The sequence below is a fragment of the Hylobates moloch genome, unplaced genomic scaffold, assembly GCF_009828535.3.
Source record: "Hylobates moloch isolate HMO894 unplaced genomic scaffold, HMol_V3 SCAFFOLD_10, whole genome shotgun sequence".
In the NCBI taxonomy this organism is placed as follows: Eukaryota; Metazoa; Chordata; class Mammalia; order Primates; family Hylobatidae; genus Hylobates; species Hylobates moloch.
The window spans coordinates 109,562,005-109,585,633 of NW_026652285.1; the positions used below are offsets into that span (position 1 = coordinate 109,562,005).

General features: G+C 53.3%; 1 protein-coding gene across 1 annotated transcript in view; it reads right to left on the reverse strand.

Annotated features, from left to right (window-relative positions):
• Positions 1–23,629, reverse strand: part of PNPLA7 (patatin like phospholipase domain containing 7) — an 80,889-nt gene that overhangs the window by 7,157 nt on the left and 50,103 nt on the right. Inside the window, exons 21-25 of the mRNA XM_058445932.1 lie at positions 15,517–15,666; positions 12,428–12,491; positions 11,781–11,949; positions 10,526–10,708; positions 9,492–9,610 (exon numbers count right to left, since the gene is read on the reverse strand). Coding sequence (XP_058301915.1) covers positions 9,492–9,610; positions 10,526–10,708; positions 11,781–11,949; positions 12,428–12,491; positions 15,517–15,666 — 685 coding nt within the window. The remainder of the gene's footprint in view (positions 1–9,491; positions 9,611–10,525; positions 10,709–11,780; positions 11,950–12,427; positions 12,492–15,516; positions 15,667–23,629) is intronic.

Consider the following 23,629-nt stretch of genomic DNA (forward strand, 5'->3'; position numbering starts at 1 on the left):
GAGTGAGCACCAGGCCCAGGCTGTGCCCTGCAGAGGCCTCAGAGGTGGCCACCTGCCACCACTTGCTCATCCTCAGTTCCCAACTCCTCCACAGGCAGAGACACTGACTCAGAGAGGGACTCCAGATGCAATTTAAAATCCCTCTTTCCGGGCTCACGCCTGTAATCTCAGTACTTTGGGAGGCCAAGGTGGGCAGATCACTTGAGGCTAGGAGTTCGAGACCAGCCTGGCCAACAGGGCAAAATTCCATCTCTACTAAAAATACTAAAATTAGCCAGGCGTGGTGGTGCGCGCCTGTAATCCCAGCTACTCGGGAGGCTGAGGCAGGAGAATCACCTGAACCCAGGAGACAGAGGTTGCAGTGAGCTGAGATCACACCACTGCACTCCAGCCTGGGCAACAGAGTGAGACTCTGACTCAAAATAAATAAATAAATAAATAAATAAATAAATAAATAAATAAATAAATAAATAAAAGAAAGAAAGAAAGAAAGAAAGAAAGAAATTCCTCTTTCTGGAGGTACTGAGGGACTGTGAGGCTGGGATGGTGAGGAGGCTGTCCTGAGAGACGACCGGCATTGGCCTCTTCTACCCGGAAACACAGCTGCCTCCAGCGGGGCGTCTGAGGGGTGGTGGGAAAACTGGAGTTGAGGGGCCCTGGAAGGGGGGAGCCTGGGAAGCGTCGTGAGGGGCAGCACCCCAGGAGTCAGGTGAGCTGGATGTAGACCAGCACCCATGAGACCAGGGAGCACCCCCGAGACCAGTGGGCACCCCCGAGACCAGGCAGTCAGCACCCAAGGGCCTCCAATAGCTACTGCTGCTTTCATACAGAATGTCCACCATTCAACCAAAGATTACCAGTCATATGAGAAGAAAAGCCTCATAGCCCAAAGAAAAAAACAGACAATGAAGTGGGCCCAGAGTGCCTCCCAGGTAAGAGATACAGACACAGGCTTTTACAATGACCACGCTTAAAGTGTGCAAGGAGCCAAAAGGTGGCAACAGCAGATGAATGGGTACAAAGTAGACAAGGGAAGAGCACCCAGCCCAAAGGAGGGAACTCGGACGTGAGCCACAGCAGGGAGGGACCCTGGAGGCATTTGCTGTGGTTTAGCTCTCTGCCCCACTGAAATCTCATGTTGAATTTTATTCCTCAGTGTTGGAGGAGGGACCTGGTGGGAGGTAACTGGATCATGGGGGCAGATTTGAGGTGGGAAGACTGTTTGAGCCTGGGAAGTCAAAGGCTGCACTGAGCTGACGTCACACCACTGCACTCCAGCCTGGACTGGAGTGAGACCCTGTCTATAAAAAAGTTCTGGAAATGAACAGTGGTAATGGTTGCACGACATTGTAACAACATTGTATAATTAATTATATTAATATATATTAATACTTAATTGGATACTCAAAAAATGGTTAAATGGTAAATTTTATGTTATGTATATTTTAACATAATAAAAAAGAACCATATGTAATACTGTCACAGAATATTACTCAGGTATAAGCCTTAAAAACAAGTTCAAGTTGGGAGGCGGAGGTTGCAGTGAGCTGAGATCGCACCATTGCACTCCAGCCTGGGCAACAAGAGCAAAACTGTCTCAAAAAAAAAAAAAAAAAAAAACCCAAGTTCAAGGAATTAAAAACAAGAGTGTTAATTCTGGCATAAAACCAAATGGAAATTCTAGAAGTGAAAAATATAATAACAAACGAAAAACTCAAATGAGTGGGCTTAAAAACAGCTGAAGAGAGAAATGGTAAAATACAGGATGGGTCAGAAGAAAATATTCATTGAATCATGAAGCATCAAGAGGATAGAATACGTAAAAATATTGTTTTACAAAATCTGTAAGGGAGTTTAGGAAACATGGGATCTGGCACCAAACTCTAATGTATGTGTCATCGGAGCCACAGAAAGCAGATGGGGAGGGAGCCATATCTGAAGAGACAGTGTAGCATGTTCTAGAGACAGACATCAGGCCTCAGAATCCAGAAGCATGATAAATCCTAACATAAATCAAAAGAAAATCATTCTCATGTTGTCAAAAACCCAAGGAAAGAAAAAACCTTTAGGCCAGCCTGAGAAAATAAAAGACGCGGTACCTTAACTTTTCTATCCTCTGAGTGGTTGTGAGAGAGTATATATTTACTATCTGTTTCTTTACAGACAATGCTTGTCTAAATGTTAGGGAAAAAAGAACAATTTAAATAAAAGAGTAAAATTAAGCAAATAACAAAGATAAGAGCATAACTTAAGGAGCCAAAAACAAACATAGAGAAGATCGACAAAGATGAAAGTTGGCGTTGGAGGGACCGATTCGACGGACAGCCCTGGTGAGGCCGATCGAGGAAATAAAAGAGAGAAAGCATCAATGATGAACAGGAAAGAAAATGGGAACATCGGTGCAGATGCTTTAGTTTAAAAGACTGAACAGCTTCATGGCATAAATAGAAAAATTCAGATAAAATGGGCACATTTTTAGAAAAACCTAACTCACCAAAATAACATAAGAAATAGAACATCTGAGTAGTACTGTAACTCAGTAAAGATTAAATAAATTTAATCTATTTATTTTTTATTTTTATTTTTAGACAGGGTCTAGCTCTCACCCAGGCTGGAGTGCAGTGGCATGATCACAGCTCACTGCAGCCTCAACCTCCTGGGCTGAAGTGATCCCCCTCCCGCCTCAGCCTCCCAAGTAGCTGCGACCACAGGTACACACCATCACACCCAGCTAATCTTTTCATTTTTTATAAAGATAGGGTCTCACTATGTTGCCCAGGCTGGTCTGGAACTCTTGGGCTCAAGAAATCCTCCCTGCCTGGCCTCCCAAATTGCTGGGATTACAGGTGTGAGGCACCGTGCCTGGCCTCTTGGAAGGTTTTATGTAAAATTTGTTTTATTTATTCCTTATATGTTTCATAAAATTCACCGGTGAAACCATCTGGACATGAAACTTTCTTTGTGGGGATTTAAAAGTTACAGATTCCATTTCTGGCTGAGCTCAGCGGCTCACACTTGTAATCCCAGCAGTGAGCTGTGATGACACCACTGCACTCCAGCCTGGGCAACAGAATGAGACACTGTCTCAAAGAAAATAAACAAAAATAAAAAAGTAAAAATAAAAAAATTTAAAAACCTTCCAGAGAATAGGAAAAGAAGATGAACTTCCCATTTCAGCTTATGAAGCCGACAGACAAACCTTCATACCAAACCCGGTAAAGACATTTCAAAAAAGGGCAAGTTCAGTCCAGTCTTACTCAGGTTTGAGTAGAATCTAGCAATATACAAACAGGATAACTTTAACATCATGATGAAATGGGTCTGTCCCAGGGGCACAATGTTAATTTTAATTTGAAAATCAATGTAATTAACACATTAACAGATTAAATAGAAAATACAATCATCTCGATAGAGTCACAGAAACAACCATTCATGATTTAAAAAACTGAGGAAACTGAGAATAAAAGGGAACTTCCTCAGTCTGACCAAGGGCAGCCACAAAATGCCAACAGCCAAGATCACACTCAGTGGTGGTCTGAACACCTGCTCCCATGCCTAGAATGAGGGTTGGGTGTCTGCGCCCACCATGTGTATCCACACTGCACTGCTGGTTCTGACCAGCGCAGTAAGGCAAGAAAAAGAAACAGAAAGAAAGTACATATGCATATTGTACAGGAAGAGAAAATACTGTTTTAATCTCAGAAAATTTAACTATGTGTATAGAAAGTCAGAAAGAATCTACAACAAAGCTACAAGAATAAATGAATTTAGCAGGGTTGTAAGATATAAGATCAATTTATAAATATCAATTATATTTCTATATACTGGCAACAAACAATTTGAAAATGAAGTCTAAAAGATACCATTTATGGCCGGGCACAGTGGCTCACGCCTGTAATCCTAGCACTTTTGGAGCCCAAGGCGGGCGGATCATGAGATCAGGAGTTCAAGACCAGCCTGGCCAAGATGGTGAAACCCTGTCTCTACTAAAAATACAAAAATTAGCCAGGCGTGGTGGCAGGCACCTATAATCCCAGCTCCTCAGGAGGCTGAGACAGAGAATTGCTTGAACCCGGGAGGCGGAGCTTGCAGTGAGCCGAGATCGCGCCACTGCACTCCAGCCTGGGTGACAGAGCAAGACTCCGTCTCAAAAAAAAAAAAAAAAAAAAATGAAGATACCATTTATAATAGTTTTTTAAAAGCCTGTAAAACCCTTAGAAATATAGTTAACAAAAGATGTGCAAGACCTCTACACTGAAGACCGCAAATCATGGCTGATCGTAACTACAGAAGGCCTAAGTACATGGGGAGAGCTGTCTAGATTGTGGGCTGGAAGGCTCCATGCTGTCAACTAATGAGGTACAGATTCAATGTATTCCTCCATCCAAATCTCAGGAGGCTTTCTTTTTGGAGACACTGACGAGCTGATTTTAAAATTCACATGCAAATACAAAGGGCCTAGGACAGCCAAAACAATTAAAGAAAATGGAAAATGGAAGGAACTATGTGACTCCTCAATGCCAAGATTGACTGTAAAGCCACAGTAACTAAGACAGTGTAGTATTGTCACTAAGGATAGAGAAACACACCAGTGGAACCCAGCAAGGTCCAGATGGGCTCACACCTGCAGGGCCACTGGGTCTGACGGAGGCCTCAGCCTCACACCTGCAGGGCCACTGGGTCTGATGGAGGCCTCAGCCTCACACTTGCAGGGCCACTGGGTCTGACGGAGGCCTCAGCCTCACACCTGCAGGGCCACTGGGTCTGAGGCCACTGGGTCTGACGGAGGCCTCAGCCTCACACCTGCAGGGCCACCGGGTCTGACGGAGGCCTCAGCCTCACACCTGCAGGGCCACCGGGTCTGACGGAGGCCTCAGCCTCACACCTGCAGGGCCACTGGGTCTGACAGGGGCCTCAGCAGTTCCGGAGGGAGGGAAGGTGTACTCGTCCATTTTGCTCATTCTGCTCTGAAGAAATTCCTGAGACTGGGTTATTTATAAAGAAAATGAGGTTGAGGCTGGGTACAGTGGCTTGGCAGGATTACCCAGCACTTGAGCCACTGTACCCAGCCTCAACCTCATTTTCTTTATCAATTACAAGCCTGTAATCCCAGCACTTTGGAAGGCCGAGGTGGGCGGATCACTTGAGGTCAGGAGATCAAGACCAGCCTGGCCAACATGGTGAAACCCCGTCTCTACTAAAAATACAAAAATTAGCTGGGTGTGCTGGTAGGCGCCTGTAATCCCAGCTACTCAGGAGGCTGAGGCAGGAGAATCACTTGAACCTGGGAGGCCGAGGTTGCAGTGAGCCGAGATTGCACCATTGCACTCCAGCCTGGGCGACAGAACGAGACTCCATCTCAAAAAAAAAAAAAAAAAGAAAAGATTTAGGCCAGGCAAGGTGGCTCACATCTGTAATCCCAGCACTTTAGGGGAGGCTGAGGCGGGCAGATCACGAGGTCAGGAGTTTGAGACCAGTCTGACCAACATGGTGAAACCCGGTCTCTACTAAAAATACAAAAATTAGCCGGGTGTGGTGCCACATGCCTATAATCCCAGCTACCCAGGAGGCTGAGGCAGGAGAATTGTTTGAACTCAGAAGGTGGAGGTTGCAGTGAGCTGAGATTGCACCACTGCACTCCAGCCTGGGTGACAAAGCGAGACCCTGTCTCAAAACAAACAAACAAAAGAATTGGTGATAACAGCTTTGTTTGTAATAATCAAAACCAGAAAACCAACCAACTGTGCATGGACAGGAAGGGAGATAAGCAAAGCGTGGTGAGGGCACCACGGAAGCCGGCCCGGCACTGCCACTGATGAGAGTCAGGAGCGCAGACAAATCTCAGGCATGTTATGTCGCGTGATCAACGCCAGACACCAACAGGCGCATAGTGGAAAATCTGAGCGAGCAAAGAGGGCACAAGGAAAGCCCGCGACGAGCGTTCTCAGGAGCGCGATGCAGCCCTGGAGGAACACTGGAGTGCCGTGGGGAAACGCACTCAGACCTCAGAGATATTTTAGCGGAAAAGATCAACTGCAAGATACATTTGAGAAAAATCTTCCAGAAAGTGGAACAGAAGGACAGAGATGAAGATTAGGGGAGAGAAAAGACTAAAAATTAGAAGATCCATCTAAGATGCCCCAAATCTGACCATCAGAAGCTCCACGAAGGCCGGGCGCGGTGGCTCACGCCTGTACTCCCAGCACTTTGGGAGGCCGAGGCAGGCGGATCACGAGGTCAGGAGATCGAGCCCATCCTGGTTAACACGGTGAAACCCCGTCTCTACTAAAAATAAAAAAAAATAAAAAAAGTAAAAAATTAGCTGGGCGTGGTGGGGGTGCCTGTAGTCCCAGCTACTCGGGAGGCTGAGGCAGGAGAATGGTGTGAACCTGGGAGGCGGAGCTTGCAGTGAGCCGAGATCGTGCCACTGCACTCCAGCCTGGGCGAAAGAACGAGACTCTGCCTCAAAAAAAAAAAAAAAGAAAAGAAAAGAAGCTCCAGGAAGAGCGAACACAGATAAGAGGGAGGTAAACATTTTCATTTAGAAAAATTAAAAATTTCCCAGAGTTGAAGTCTGTGAGTTTCCAAATTTGAAAGGGTCCACTGGGAATCCAGTGACAGTGGATGCAAAAAGAGCCACATGAAGGCCTGTCATCATGCACTTTCAGAATACCAAGAATGCAGAGTCTCGGCCGGGCACAGTGGCTCACGCCTGTAATCCCAGCACTCCGGAAGGCTGAGTGGGGAGGATTGCTTGAAGCTGGGAGTTGAGGCTATAGTGAGCTTATGATCACCACTGCACTCCAGCCTGGGCAACAGAGCGAGACCCTGGTTTTTTTTTTTTTTTTTTTTTGAGATGGAGTCTCGCTCTGTCGCTCAGCCTGGAGTGCAGTGGTGCGATCTCGGCTCACTGCAAGCTCCACCCCCCCGGTTCACGCCATTCTCCTGCCTCAGCCTCCCAAGTAGCTGGGACTACAGGTGCCCGCCACCACACCCGCCTAATTTTTTGTATTTTTAGTAGAGATGGGATTTCACCGTGTTAGCCAGGATGGTCTTGATCTCCTGACCTTGTGATTCGCTTGTCTCGGCCTCCCAAAGTGCTGGGATTACACGTGTGAGCCACTGTGCCTGGCCGAGACCCTGTTTTTTTTTTAAAAAAGAATCTCCTACAAGGTTCCAGAAGAAAAAATAGGCCTTGTGAATAAAAATTGCATTAAATTTCTCAACAGCAATACAAAAAACTAAAAAGACAATGGAACCATGCCTTAAAATTCTCAGGGAAATTTATTTCCATGTAGAATTCTATACCCAGCCAAACTATCATTGAAGTATGGGAATAGAATGAGGACATTTGCTGATATGCATGGTCTTAAAATGTTTACTTCCCCATGCATCTTCTCCTAGGGAGATTTCTAGAACATGTATCCACCAAAATGAGGAATAAACCAATAAAGAAGACATGAAATTACAGGAAATGGAATTGAACACAGGAGAGAAACAAAGGTAGTTTACAGGGTGTTGGTGAAAGAAAATTCCAGGCCAATGTCTCAGCAGCGTGTTAGAAAACAACCAGTAGAGATACGAGGAGGCTAGAGGGCTTTCGGGAGGACGACTCCTGAAAACTAAACAGAGATGAGTGGTATGTCCGAACATACCAAGAGGAGGTTAATGCCTGCCTCAGTGTCTTAGGGTAAATTAAGGATACCCAGAAAACTGAATAAATGTGACAATTATTAACTCCAAGGAAGGAACTTCAATCATAGGATAGGATAGGATGTGACTTAGCTCTGAGTGACACCCACATTGTCATAACAACACAGACAGTGAGTGCTGGCCAACTAGTGATGGGACCACACCGGGATTCTGAGTGGAAAGAAGGGAGACAGATGCATAGATGAGTGATTGATCAATAGTTAGATAGACTCTGACTGCAGGTGTTGAAGGGGGTTAAGAAGTCAACAATCTAAAACTAAAAAAAACAAAACAAAAACTTAGTAGAATAGGAATATGATTTAGAAATACAGACAAGCAGACAGCCCAAAACACCGGACATGGTTATTTCTGGGATAACTCTGGACGTGGTGCTGGAGGGAGGGCAAGGGACTGCAGTTACGTGCCTTACAGAACTGTATGGCTTCTAAGTATTACCTTGATCAAAGCTACGTTCTCATTAAAAATGCTGCTGATGTGGCCTGGGCTCAACTGCTCCAAGTCCCTGCACTGTCCCAGACCCACAGAAAGAGACTTGGGTCCTGTCTCCAGCCTGGCAACCTCGGGCAAGCCATTGAACTGCTCTAGGCCAACTTCCCCAGCTTTCAAGAGAAAGTGTGGCACAAGACAAGGTGGAAAGTCCCTTAGACAGAAGGATGCAGTGGGCACTTCATCACCTAGACCAGCCCCAGGCTGACAGGGCCCTGCCCTGGGGCCAGCAGAAGCATCCTCGAGGCCCTGGGGCTACCTCTGAGCTTTTCCCTGGGTAGCAGTACTGGCACTCCGTGGGAGATGGGAGGGGCTGCCGGAGAGGCCCCACCACAGCAGGGCAGCCCTGGCCTGGACCCCCGCCCAGGCACCCCTCGATGTCCTCCCTTCCTTTGGGGGCAGCGGTGGGAGGCTCCGCCCTGCCCCTTACACACACCTGACTCAGCAGAGGGCCCGTGCCTGTCCCACCCTCCTCATGGCTCCCGGGATACATCTCTGTTCCAAGTGTATTGAAGTTCAGGAGAAGGTGGTGTCTGATGACAAGGCAGGGGAGGAGGTATCTGGGTTTGAAGTCCCTGGAGGACTCAGTTTGGGCAGATCATTCTTTATCAAGTACTGGAGTGAAGGAAACTCAACTAGACGCCGGGAAAGACCGGCTAAGGAAAGAGCAGAGGTTTCAGAGGAGGAGACACAAAGGGCCAACAAGCAACCGCTTCTTTTTTTTTTTTGAGACAGAGTCTCGCTCTGTCACCAGGCTGGAGTGCAGTGGCACAATCTCAGCTCACCACAACCTCCGCCTCCCGCATTCAAGCAATTCTCCTGCCTCAGCCTCCCAAGCAGCTGGGACTACAGGGGCGTGCCACCACACCTGATTTTTCTATTTTTAGTAGAGACTGGGTTTCGCCACATTGGCCAGGACGGTCTCAATCTCTTGACCTCGGGATCTGCCCGCCTCGGCCTCCCAAAGTGCTGGGATTACAGGCGTGAGCCACCGCGCCCAGCCCAAGCAACCACTTCTAAGCAAAGACAGTCAAAACGAGATATGTCTTCTACTAAACTGGCCATAATAAAACCAGGGCCACTTTGGGTGTCAGTGGACACACCGCATGTGCAAGGGTCTGCAGGGCCTGCTCAGAGGATAGGGTGGGGGGGAGCTGGGTCTGGACAGGTGGCCTGAGGATCTCGTCTCCTCGTCTGTGGGTGACACCCCCCGCCCCCCACACCCAGCACCCGAGGGGGCAACTGTCACCACACACACCAATGAGGAGTGTGTAGGAAGTGGGGGGACTCACCTTGCTCCCCCTCCCCCAAGCACCAGGGCAATGGCATTGCCCGTCAGCACCCTCGCCAGGCGGGAGAAGTCTGAATGTCGGTCTGGGGGCCGCTGGAAGACACGCTTGTACATCTCCACCTGGGGGAAGAGCCGTCAGGCAGGGCTGGTGCAGGGCCCCACCCTCGGCCGAGACCTCGAATCCTGGCTTGACTGGGGGGAGTTTCCTCCACTTCTGACCCAAACCGACCCCAAACCCTCTCCAGCATGCAGCAGGCCCTGCCTGATACGACTGGTCAGCACCTCAGTGCCGGGGCTGGGCCCCAGAGACAGCTACTGGGGCGAGGACACTGGCAGAGGGCACGTGGGCAAGAGAGTGGGCCCGGGTGGGGGGCCAGAGGGCATCCTCAGAGCTGTCCTCACTGGGGTCCCCCTATCCTGCAGCAGATGGTGCCTTCAGGGTGCAGGTTTCTCGACGGAGCTGTGGGCTGGGGGCTGTGAGCATGAGCAGCCTCCCCACACCCCTCACCCTCAGGCCCCAGGGCTGCCTGAGGACACAGGAATTAAAAGTCTCAGGGTCTTCTGCCCAAAAGAGGGAGCAGCGCTGGCCTGAGGACACCCTCATCAGCTGGATGTGGGGGCCTCAGCCTCAGCCCTGAGCAGCCCTGACATGAGGCCCATCCCCCAGGGTTCACCGAGCACCCCTGACGTCAGGCCCATCCCCCAGGGTTCACCGAGCACCCCTGACGTCAGGCCCACCCCCAGGGTTCACCGAGCACCCCTGACGTCAGGCCCATCCCCAGGGTTTGCTGAGTCCCCAGCCCGATGGCCGCCCTGTGCCTGCCCCCACCACACCGGCTGCCTCCTGGCCGTGGCCACCAGAGGCCCAAAGGGCAAGATGAAGGAGACGTGAGGCAGGGTCATGTTCCCAAGCACAGGAAGGGCCCAGGGAGCGAAGGTGTCAGGGAATCAGGTGGGGAATGTGAAGAACGCTTCAAACATTCGAGGAAATGAACCACAGAGCCACGGGCAGGCAGCCTCCTCTCCCCGCCTCACCAGCTTGGGCAGGCTCCTCCTGGAGAAGACACGGCGTGGGCAGCAGAGGTGCAGGTGGCCAGAGCACCAGCTCCGCATGTTGAGCCACTCCACGGTGAGGGCTGGCACCGGGCCCTCCTCCCTGTGCAGCAGGATCAGCTGCTTCTGGGCACGCACAGCTGTGCTCTCCAGCATCCGCTCCAGCTGAAAGGCAGAGCCCACGTGTCTGGCAGCCGGGCGAGCCTGGGACTCGGGGCAGGACGGAGCTGAGGGCCAGCACAGACGGTCTGAGGGCAGGACCCCGGGAGCAGCTCCTGGGTTCTGCAAAGCAACTTGGCTGTGGCCTGGTCTTGGCGCTGCCGAAGCTCCGATGGCAGGGGTCCGTCCGTCCACTGTGTGCCAGGCAAGGTCAGCAGGGCAGGAGGGGCACCTCCTCTTGCTGTTTCCCTAACACTGCCTCATAAACACACACAGCAGCCTTTTCTAATGAGGCATTTTGCAAACAAACCCTCACAAGGGAGCATCAGTAGCTGCAGAACGGGAACATACATCAGAGAGGAGGAATTTTTAGCTGCCCCAGGATTAGCCCAGGCAGGCTTGTGATGAGAACAGAGCAGGGGGCCGAGGAGGGAGACGGGAAATGCGAACTGAAGGCAGGAAGCTGGAGAACACGGACAGGACTGGGCGGCTGTGAGCCCGAGGCCTCGCCTGCAGCAGTGGCCAGGTGGAAGGTCCACAAGCAATCGGGTCAGTGATCTGCTGCCATCTGGGAACCTGCAGACACAGCCGGGGGCTGGCATCCCGAAGGTGCCTGCAGAAGGCTGTTCCTGCTGGCTGAGGATGCAGAGGCAGGGGGTGAGGCATTCACAAGAGGAAAACTAAGCAGCCAGAAAAAGCAGCGAGGGGAACAGGAACGACGCCGATACCTAAGTGCTGCGGAGAAAAGCAAACTTCAGACGGCACAAAATAGGGCACCGTTTACGTAAAACGTTAGTCCTGGAAAGGGCTTCCTGCACCTGCTGTAAAAGTGCGAAAGGCGGCCAGAGGCTCCAGCTTCACAAGAGGCCACGTGGGGCACATGCCCTGCTCTGTGCTAGAACCGCTGGAGGTCAATACAGCACCGTGTTTTTAAAATATGGGTAGCAGATATCTGAATGTTGGCTCTTATTACCTGTCTTTTTCTGAGTTTGTGCAGTATTTCACTCAAAGGAAAAGAGAAACAGGAGTTTCTGGAGAGAGGGCTCTCCCCAGCTCCACCAGCCCTCCCCGTGCTCACCTCGCCCACCGTGGGCTCCTGGTCACCCAGGCCCACGATGAGGATGCAGTCGGCCTGGCGCACGCAGCGCTGGGTCCAGGGTGTGAGCGTGCCGTCTGCCTGGTAGAGCACGATCCTGTGGGTGTCCTCCTGCTGCCCCAGCCAGACGGACAGCCGGTACTCGTGGACACTGCAGGACGCAGAGGGAGTACCTCACTACTCCGCAGGGGCCTGGCACTCTTAGCGCGTGTCCCCGGGGGAAAGAGGCAGCAGAGGCCAGCACCAGCCGCTGCCCCTTCCCCTCCCTGCCCAGCACTTCCTGCCATCGCTAGTTCGCAGTGAGTTATTCAGGGCCTAGGCGGTCACGCAGAGGCTGCAGTTAAGCCCAGAGGCTGAGGCTCGTTGAGGGGCAGGCTGGGGAGGGTTAGACCCGGGTCTGCCCAGGCGGGAAGCGGGGGCTGGGGTCCCCTGGGAGGCCTGACAGTGCCCAGCAGGTCAGCGCTGCCCAGTGTGTCCAGTGAAGGGAGTCACGTCATCAGCCCTCACATCACAGTGTGCTGGACGAGAGCACACTGCAGTGCAGATGCTGGATGTGGACACAGTGGGGACACATCTCAGGGCTGTGCTGGGCCGGCTGGGAGGAAGCAGTCGGGGCTGGCGGCACGCACCTGTCCAGGGCAGCAGAGCCGAGGCGCTGTTTTATGTTGTCACTGGTCAGCAGCAGGGTCGGGCCTGAAAACACCAACACCAGTAACGGAGCCTGCCTGAGCAGCCCACCTCCAACGCCCAGCAAGGCACCGACGCCCAGCAAGGCACCAAGGCGGAGGACGGCAGTGAGAGCCCACTCCCCACCCCCAAGACCTGCTCCCCTTGAGCGCAACTGCCAAGCCTTCTTCACCTGCCAGTGAGGAAGGGCCCGTGGCCTGATGCTACCTCCCCTCTGCCCTGAAGGAGGCCTCGGGCTGCCTCTCTGAGCCTCGGTCTCCTCCAGCACGAGGAGCAGTGGAATCTGTGTCCTGCCACATGTGCAGGGCAAGGAAGGCTGTGCGATGGGAGATAACATAATTTCCAAAACCCAGACTGTCGAGGTGCCAGACGCCAAGAGGCCAGGCTCCCCCGTGTCGAGATGCCTGTTCGTATGCATCTCCCACAGGGGCACGGCTGTCAGGGCCCTTCTCAACCAGGGGCGCCAGTGTCAGCCCCGGCGTCACGGCCACCAGAGGCTCGGGGGAGAAGCTAAGATGAGGGGCTCGGCCTGAGGGGTGCTGCTTGGCAGTGCCGGGTGGGAAAGGACTCAGAGCCCCATGTATGGGAAGCAGGGAGGTCTAATTCTAATTAAAAGCTAGAGATCGGCTGGGCGCAGTGGCTCACGCCTGGAATCCCAGCACTTCAGGAGGCCAAGGAGGGCGGATCACGAGGTCAGGAGATCGAGACCAGCCTGGCTAACACGGTGAAACTCCATCTCTACTAAAAATACAAAAATTAGCCGGGCGTGGTGGCGGGTGCCTATAGTCCCAGCTACTTGGGAGGCTGAGGCAGGAGAATGGCATGAACTCGGGAGGCGGAGCTTGCAGTGAGCCGAGATTGCGCCATAGCACTCTAGCCTGGGCGACAGAGCAAGACTCCGTCTCAGGAAAAAAAAAAAAAGCTAGAGATCAGATCAATGTGTCTCGTGCCTTGCCGTAACTGGCAACATTTGTTTCTTAGAGGCACACAAAATAAGGGCCCCTCTTACAAGTGAACTGGAATGCCCCCTGGGCTCAAGAGACAGCTCTGAGCCCAAAATCCAGCCCAATGCCGGTGCGATGTGCAGCAGCCGGAACCTGCTCCCTGCTGTGGGACTGCAGCCTGGTGCAACCTCACTGGAAGTCGGCTTGGTGGTTTCTTCTACAACTAAACATACTCTGACCATGGGATCCGGCAATCATGCTCTTTGGTGTTTGCCCAAAGGCACTGAAAACCTCTGTCCACACAGAAGCACGCACACAGGTGTTTACAGCAGCTTCACTCATGATTGCCAAATCCTGGAAGCAGCCAAATGCCCTCCAGTAGATGAACAGATAAACTGTGGTGCGTCCAGGCAGCGGACGATGACTCAGCACCAAAAAGAACTGAGCTCCAGGCCGGGGAAAGGCCAGGAGGAACCTTGCGTGCACGTGACTGAGTGGGAGAAGGCCGTCTGCAGAGGCTACACCGTGTGGTCCCATTTCTATCACTTTCTCAGAATGACAGAATTACAGAGATCAAGAACAGATCCGGAGCTGCCGGCAAGCCGGGGTGCTGGGTGACAACGTGGCGGCCACCTGCAGGGTCTCCTCCGTGACAGAGTGGCCCCGTGTGGTGCAGGTCACAGAAACGGCACCCACGCCACACCGCACCACACACACCCAGGAGGGCAAGGGCAGGCTGCTGGGACCCGAGGGGTCTGCAGACGGCGTAAACGCCAACGTCCCGGCCTCGATGTCACCCCCTAAGGCGCTGCCCGTGAGGGAGCCCTGGCGAGGGGCACATGGGGTCTCTACTATTCTATAATTTCTCCAATCCTATAATTATTTTAAAATAAAGTGGGTTTTTTGTTTTTGTTTTGACACGGAGTCTCACTCTGTTGCCCAGGCTGGAGCGCAGTGGCACCATCTCGGCTCACTGCAACCTCCATTTCCCAGAGTCAAGCGATTCTCCTGCCTCAGCCTCCCTGGTAGCTGGGACTACAGGCGCCCGCCAACAAGCCTGGCTAATTTTTGTGTTTTTAGTGAGACGGGGTTTCAAGATATTGGCTAGGCTGCTCTTGAACTCCTGACCTCAAGTGATCCTCCCACCTCAGCCTCCCCAAGTGCTGGGATTACAGGTGTGAGCCACCACGCCTGGCTTAAAAAGTGTTTTTAAAGGGAACTAGTTTATGTGACGCGGGACAGCCCCACCGCCCAGCTCGAAGATGTTTTTGGATGCACTTGGAATACTCTGACTGATGTCACTGGAAATGGGTAAGATTTTCCGCCTATACTGGGAACATGTGTCATGTAATGACGGTCACGGCCATCAGACAAGGCAATCCATGCTTTACGTGTTTTAAAATTTTGTTTTGAGAGTAACTTTCATTTATTTATTTTTGAGATAGAGTCTTGCTCTGTCACCCACGCTGGAGTGCAGTGCTGCGATCTCAGCTCACTGCAACCTCTGCCTCCCAGGTTCAAGCGATTCTCCTGCCTCAGCCTCCCACATAGCTGGGATTACAGGCATTCCCACCACCACGCCCAGCTAATTTTTGTATTTTTAGTAGAGACGGGGTTTCACCATGTTGGCCAGGCTGGTCTCAAACTCCTGACCTCAAGTGATCCGCCCGCCTCGTCCTCCCAAAGTGCTGGGATTACAGGCATGAGCCACCGCGCCCGGCCACATTCATTATTATTGCATTATTTTGCCAAGACAACACTGAACTTTTTAATATAACCTTAAACCCACAGAAAACTGACTTCCTGTCTATCATCATGGTCCCTATAATCACAGGAAAACTTGTAAATAAAATGTTGCAAATATAGAATAACTTAGTATTTTGAGAGTTCTCAGGAAACTCAATTCCTTGTCCTTGAATCCCCAAATTTAACAGCTGCCAGGAATTTGGAAACACTACCGAACACTGACCCCACCTGAGCCCTGGCCACCCACCGCCGTGTCCCCTCAAAGACAGAGGGCAGTCGGCAGGCGCCCTCCACCAGGCCCAGAACCCAAGGACGGCTGGATGCTGGGAGGCCGGGCTTACCGATGGCGCTGAGGGCATGCTCCAGCTCCAGGGCAAAGGCGGTGAGGGGCACTTCCTCTGACACGGGCATCACTGCCACCGTGGACAGGTTGACAGCCGGGTTCCCCGAGTCCCACTTGCTGCCCTCCGTGGGGAGCCCAAGCTGGTGGCCTGTGGAGCAAAGGACCCACGTCAGCTGGGACAGCCCACACGCTCACAGATGCCTCCAGACGCCCTGTGGCCCCCCAGGCTGCACAGGAGCAACGCAGCAGCACCAGAGGCTGCCTGGACCTCACGCCTCCCCAGTCCTGAGGCTACCTGGGCCTCACGCTGTCCCCAGCCATGTGGCTGCCTAGGCCTCATGCCTCCTCCAGGCCGGAGGCTATCTTGGTCTCACGCCTTCCCCAGCTCTTCCTAATGAGCTGTCAGTCCACACCTGCAAGTGTCCCCCGGCCCCACACAGCACGCCTGACCAGCACTGGCCCAGGCCCAGGCCCAGGGAGTGGATTCGTCCTGACCCACCAAAGACAGTGATTCAGGGAGCGACTGAAAGAACTGTGAGGCTCAGAGTAAACCAGACCAACTCTCCAGGTGAGGCCTCGTCCTCTGAACCACCCCTCACAGGGCTTTCCACCACTCACTCCAGGAACAGTAAACAGCACACGGGCTAGAGATCAACAGGCCCGTTTCTCTTGTCTGTCATCTGCAAAGGATTCCAGAAACCAAAGGAGCACAGCGCAGCCCTGGGAAGCCTGGGCCGGGCCCTGGAGACCCCGGAGACGCGAGTGAGGAGGTCAAGGCAGACCAGGCTTTCCTCTCCCTGAGACTGGAGCCTCCAGGGCCCACCAAGGGGCCCACCCAGACAGGCAGGACCCTCTCCCCGGCCCCCATGTGGGCTGAGGGGCCCCTCAGCCAGCACAGCGGCAAGGACATGGACCGGGGGTCTGGGACTTGAGAGTCCCCCAGAGGGTCCCAGGCCCTCTTTACTGGACGCCGTCTGGCGAGTGGCATCTCTGCTTCCACAGAAGAGCTTGAGGGGACGGCCTCACTGCTCCTGAGGCCACCGCACCACCAGCCACGCTCCTGCCGAGGGTCTCCTGCATCCAGGTGCCGTGGACGCTCCTGCTCTGCAGTCCCCACGGCCCAGCCCTCCCACAGGCTGTCCCCTGGCCTATGCCTCCCGTCCCCAGTGAGGTGGCTTCCAAAATCCACCAGACACGCAGGTCCTGATTGGCCAAGGTCAGAGTAAGGGGACGCGGCATGCTCAGGGAAGAGGCCAGGAGAGCAAACCTGGGGACACAGAACCAAGCGAGGGCTTAAGGGCCACTCCCTGTGGACGGTGGCCAGTGGACGCCTGCAAGCTCCCGGGACGCACACGGCGCCATGGCAGCACTGCGGGTAAGAGCCTGTGAATGGGGAACGTGGCTCGGAGAACCAGCGCACAGCCGGCAATCGTGTGCTCACAGGAAAATAGCTGATGACATGCTGCTGAGCAGGAAAGCTGCAGAGTGGTTTATATTATTAAATAAATACTCAAGGCCTCCCGAAACAAAAACACCTGTACCTGTATGCAAGCAGAAACACGGGTAAATTATGCTGCCCATCCAACACCCCGAATGGGTGTCGAAGACTCACACAGCCCCAGATCCTCCCTCGGACTTGGCCCCCACCTCCGGCCCCAGGCTCCTACCCGACCCAGCAACGCTCAGTCCCCCGCCTCAGTCCAACTCAGCACTGGGAGCCCTGGGCCTCCACTGCCCAGCCTTGGGGTGGCTTCAGCCGCCTGCTTGAGAGGAGGCTCTGTGCACAGTGGCCAGGGCTGAGCTTCAATGCCCAAATCTGCCAGGAGCCTTTTTTGTTCAAAGCCCCCAGTGCCCATCCCCACTCAGAACAAGCCAAAGTCTGCAGCCTCTGCCCATCTGCGGTCCCCGAGAGCTGCTGGTGACCCCCACACCACACAGCTCTCTCCCTGGCCCAAAGGGTCCTGACCTCCTCAGGGAGCACTGCCCCACCATCTGTGTGCCCCTGCCCCTCCCCACCCTCTTCTGAGCCATCTCTCTTGCCTTCTTGGTCTGATTTCGTCCCTGACCCAACTCGACTGCAGCTCTAGGAGAGGGTTCTTTCCTGACTGGCTTCCTGAGCATGGTGCCAGCTTCCGACAGGGCCCAGTGCTCGGTCGGCCCCAGCAGGTAAGCCAGGGATGGAGGGTTGTGTGCTGCGCACCGGCTGCCAAAGGCTCAGTGTCCTGTGCCCATCTCTGCCTGGAGGTTGCAAAGCCCAGCTGCATCCCCAGCTGTTCACAGACCGCACCCAGCTTCTGCCAAGGGCTGTGACCAAGCAGCGCTGGAGACATGCAGAGGCATCCACACGGGGCCCTGGCAGGGATAAGCGCTTGGAGCTGAGCGGCCCAAAGTGCAGGTCTGGAGTGCAGGGCTGGCCGTGTGTCGCTGTGGGGCTCATGGACCCCTGGAGGGGACCCCAGCCCTGGAGTAAATACCCAAACCAGCAGCCCCAGTAAAGGACCCTGCCTGACGCGTGTGCAGCTGTGTCCGTGCAGGAAAAGAACCAGGGTGCTGGCGCCTCAGCACCACCTGAGCAGCTGTAAGAGAGAGGCGCCCACGTCTTCATCTCCTGCCTGAGGGCTCTTAGGTCTTTTTGCAGCCTACACAGCCTTTGTGATAAAACTCCACAATGACAGACAAGAAAAATGAAGCAAAATAAAACCCTCCACACACATTCCTCCTGGCAGCCTCTGCTCCTCTGGGGGAACCAGCCACACCGGCATGGAACCTGTTGTGCCGGCCACAGAGCCTCCAGTTCTCACCACCCCCAGCTGGCCCCCCGAGAGGCCATCCCATCCAGCCTCCACCTGCCTGTCAGGGGCGTCTCAGGAGCCTGGGCCACCACCACGACCCGGCACACTCTGCGAGGTGTCCCCAGCATCACCTTCACCGCACACACTTCAGCCCCTCCCTGCAGCTGAGCCTCGGCCACACGGGAGGAGAGGGAAACTCGGGCCCAGATGATGCTTCTCCGCCTCTAGGCGCTGAGTGGAAGGCAGGTGCCTTCTATAATCAGGAGGAAATAACTCCCAGATAGCAAACAAACAATGCACACACACGCCAAAGTGCTGCTGAGCACAGAAAGACGGAGAAGCGCCTCCTCGGCCCGAGCTTCGGCCTGAACGCTGCTCCTGCAGTCTGATGTGGATTTATTTTTCCTGCAGCTTTTCCTTGGGAATCCCCTTCCTCTCGCCTTTCCGGGGACTGAGGTGTCAGAGTCCTCATTTCAGGCGGAATGGGGGAGGCTACTGCTAGTTCCGTATGACCTTAGCCTTGGGAAAAGCCTTGGTGGGGTTCTGGCTCTGGGCCAGCAGGGAGGTGGAGCAGACACAGGCCACCTGACTGTCACCAGTCATGATCAGAGACGGACAGAGCTCGAGGCAGCTCTCACAAGACTCCAAAGGATGGAGAGGAAGGCAGGCTGGCCAGGGACCTCGGACTCATGGAGGAACCACCCGACTCAGGCCAAGAAAGAAGCAGAGTCTGCTTCCCAGCCACAAGGCGGCCACAGATGGAGGGGTCTGTCCCTCCCTCCCCATGGGAGCTGCCTCCAGGGACACTGACTGGCACCAAACAAGCACCAGCACACGTCCTTCCCAACTGCGCACCCCCTGTACCAGCCAGCTTCCTCCCAACTGTCCACTGCCCACAGCAGGAAACATCTTCACCAACTGTCCACCGCCCACACCAGCAGACATCCCCCCAACTGTGCACCCCCTGACCAGCAGACATCCCCCCAACTGTGCACCCCCTGACCAGCAGGCATCCCCCCCCAACTGTGCACCCCTTGACCAGCAGACATCCCTCCAACTGTGCACCCCCTGACCAGTAGACATCCCCCCAACTGTGCACCCCCTGACCAGCAGACATCCCCCCCAACTGTGCACCCCCCGACCAGCAGACATCCCCCCCAACTGTGCACCCCCGACCAGCAGACATCCCCCCTAACTGTGCACCCCGACCAGCAGACATCCCTCCAACTCTGCACCCCCTGACCAGCAGACATCCCCCCTAACTGTGCACCCCCGACCAGCAGACATCCCTCCAACTGTGCACCCCCTGACCAGCAGACATCCCCCCTAACTGTGCACCCCCGACCAGCAGACATCCCCCCTAACTGTGCACCCCTTCGTTCAGCAGAGAGATGATCCCCTCCAACTGTGCACCCCCTGACCAGCAGATATCCCCCCAACTGTGCACCCCCGACCAGCAGACATCCCCCCAACTGTGCACCCCCTGACCAGCAGACATCCCCCGCAACTGTGCACCCCCGACCAGCAGACATCCCCCCCCAATGTGCACCCCCGACCAGCAGACATCCCCCCAACTGTGCACCCCCGACCAGCAGACATCCCTCCAACTGTGCACCCCCTGACCAGCAGACATCCCCCTAACTGTGCACCCCCGACCAGCAGACATCCCCCCTAACTGTGCACCCCCGACCAGCAGACATCCCTCCAACTGTGCACCCCCTGACCAGCAGACATCCCCCCTAACTGTGCACCCCCTGACCAGCAGACATCCCCCCCAACTGTGCACCCCCGACCAGCAGACATCCCCCCCAACTGTGCACCCCCTGACCAGCAGACATCCCCCCCAACTGTGCACCCCCTGACCAGCAGACATCCCCCCCAACTGTGCACCCCCTGACCAGCAGACATCCCCCCCAACTGTGCACCCCCTGACCAGCAGACATCCCCCCAACTGTGCACCCCCCGACCAGCAGACATCCCCCCCCAACTGTGCACCCCCGACCAGCAGACATCCCCCCCCAACTGTGCACCCCTGCAGAGAAAGCAGAGGAGGCCCCACCCCCTGCCAACTAGAGGTAGGAGATCAAGAAAGCCTCAAATCTGCTAATGAAGACCCAGCCTGTGCCAGGGTCAGGTGTGCGGCTCTGAGAGCTGAAGATGGCGCAGAATGCAGCCTTCACACTGGGCCTGGGCAGCACCCAGTAGGCAGACCAGGGTCAGTTCACGTTCAAACTACACTCCACAAACGTCGGCCAGGACATGCCCTGTGAATACAAGCACGCTCACAGTGAAAATTGAAGACTTAAATGGGAACGAGTCTCATAGCGTTAACACTCAAAACATCAGGACACAAAATCCACAGTGACCAGGACGGGTCCACAGTGACCAGGCCACATCCACGGTGACCCGGTACGCCAAGAGCAAGGAGAATCTGAACCACAGCAGCAAAAACAATCCACAGATAAAAACGACCACACGTCACGGACGGAATTATTTCTCCAGGACAATAAAGCCGTTATCATTACCAGCTAGAACCAGCAATCCTGAACACTCCTGAAACAAAGACAAAGAGAGAACGTCCTAGCAAAGAAACAGGAGGCATACAGAAGAACCAAAACACGACAGAACATTTTTTTAAAACTCTCTGATAGGCCTCAAAGCAGAATTGAGATGACAAAAAGCAAAAGATCCTGAAGATAGATCAAAAGAAACAATTCCATCTTAACATCAGAGAGAGAAAAAAAGATTCAAAAAATGAACAGTGCCCCAGAGGCCTTGGGGACAATAACGCGAGGTCTAACACTTGTGCCACTTTATTTCCAGAAGAGGTGGAGGAGTACACGGGTGGAAGAATCGTTTGAAGACATACAGACTGAACACTTCCAAAATGTGTTAAAAACTATAAACCTAGGGGTCCAAGATGAAGAAACCCCAAACAGGACAGATCCAAAGTATTCATGCTCAGACACTTCCAAATCACATTTCTGAAAACTAAAGACAGAGAAAAACACCTTTTTGTGTGTGTGTTTTGAGGCAGGGTCTTGCTCTGTTGCCCAGGCTGGACTGCAGCGGCGCAATCGTAGCTCACTGTAACCTCAAACTCCGAGACCCAAATGATCGTCCCACCTCAACCCCCTGAGTAGCTGGGACGACAGGTGTGTGCTAACATGCCTGGATCATTTTTCAAATTTTATTCATAGAGACAGGGTCTCACCATGTTGCCCAGGCTGGTCTCGATCTCTTGGGCTCAAATAATCCTCCTGACTCGGCCTCCCAAAGTGCTGGGATGAGGTGTGAGCCACTGTGCGTGGTCCAAACATTCTTGAACACAGCTAGAGAGAAATGATGCATTACCTACTGGAGAATATCTGAATACCTGGATCCTTCATTAGAAGCAACAGAGGCCATGAGGAAGTGGCACAACATTTTTAAAGTGCTGAAATACTTTGTATTTCTGCCAAACCAGAATTATACATCTAGCAAAAGCACCCTTCAGCATGAGGGCGATGCGGAGACATTCTCAGATTCTCAGATGAGGGAAAGCAAGGGGATCTGCAGCCATCAGACCTCCTCTGAAAGAACCGCTAACCACGATTCTTCAACAGCAAGGAGACGAGCCCAGAAGGAAACCTGAGACACCGCAAATGAAAGAAGAGCAGGAGGACGGTGACTCTGGGTGAACATCACAGATTATTCTCCTCCTAAGTTTTAAAAATTATGTTTGATGGCTGAAAGCGAAAGTTGTGGCCCTGTGTTTTTGGGGGGTGGGGTTCAGTGCACACAGAGGTAATAGTTAAGACAACCACATCATAAAGGGGGAAGGATGAAGTGACTGAACAATGGTGAGTTATCCACATTCCACTTAAAGTGCTGAGATGTGGCTGTCAGTAAACAAGGATAAGTTAGGTACGGATACTGTCACCGCTAGAGGAACCACTGAAAATATCACGTGAAGAGACACCATGGAAACCACAGTTGATAATTATAATGGAATACTCAAAGAAGTTCAAGTAACCTAAAAGTAGACAGAAAAGCTGGGCGCAGAGGCTCACAGCTGTAGTCCCAGATACTCAGGAGGCTGAGGGGGGAGGATCACTTGAGCACAGGAGTTAGAGGCTGCAGGGAGCTATGATTGCATTTGTGACTAGCCACTGCACTCCAACCTAGACAAAATAGTGACACCCCATCTCTAAAATAAAAAGAGAAAATACAGTAGTGTTTAACAACAGTGGGGGGTGTGAGAACAGAAAAAACAATAAAATGGAAGATGTAAATCCCAACAGAATAATTACACTAAGTATCTACGGTCTAAACACACAAAAGATAAAGATTGCCAGAAGGGATGAAAAATAGATGATCCAATCAGACACCTTCTACAAGAAACTCACTTCAAAACTCATGGTGCAGGTAAGTGGAGAGTGAAGAGTCACATTACGTGTTAGACAGTGTCCCCCAAAATTCACAGTGCAGGTAAGTGGAGAGTGAAGAGTTACATTATGTGTTAGTGTCCCCCCAAATTCATGTTTACCCAGAACCGCAAAATGTGACCTTATTTGGCCGGGCACGGTGGCTCATGCTTGTAATCCCAGCACTTTGGGAGGCCGAGGCGGGTGGATCACGAGCTCAGGAGATCGAGACCACGGTGAAACCCCGTCTCTACTAAAAATACAAAAAATTAGCCAGGCGTGGTGGTGGGCGCCTGTAGTCCCAGCTACTCGGAGAGGCTGAGGCAGGAGAATGGCGTGAACCCGGGAGGCGGAGCTTGCAGTGAGCCGAGATTGCGCCACTGCATTCCAGCCTGGGTGACAGAGCGAGACTCCGTCTCAAAAAAAAAAAAGAAAAAAAAAGTGACCTTATTTGGAAACGGTTTTGCAGAGGGACTCAGATGAAGATGGGGTCACCCTAGAGTGGGGCTCACACTTCACTGCCTCTGTATGGCCCTCTGTGCATCTCTCCGCTTCTTGGACAGACGTTCAATGCTGTGCACACGTCACTGTGTGAACACAGGTGCAGGCTCCTGCTCCCAGCCAGCTCACATGCCAGTGCCAGAGGCAGGTGACAGGTCATGCAATGCGTCGGGGGTGACAAGCGCAGAGGAGTAAAAGGAAGTGGAAAGGGAGCTGAGAGTGCTGGGTGGATGGGGAGGCCAGGGAGGCTGCGCTGAGACGGAGCTGCAGGACACGCGGGAGCAGCCAGGCTCTCCTGAGGGCTCCAGGCAGAAAGCAGCAGGCACAGAGGCAGGAGGCAGGAGAGAGGCGCTCCCAGAATGGCAAGGGGGTCTGGGGTCAAATGCTGTCCAGAGGAGATAAACGGTCAGAG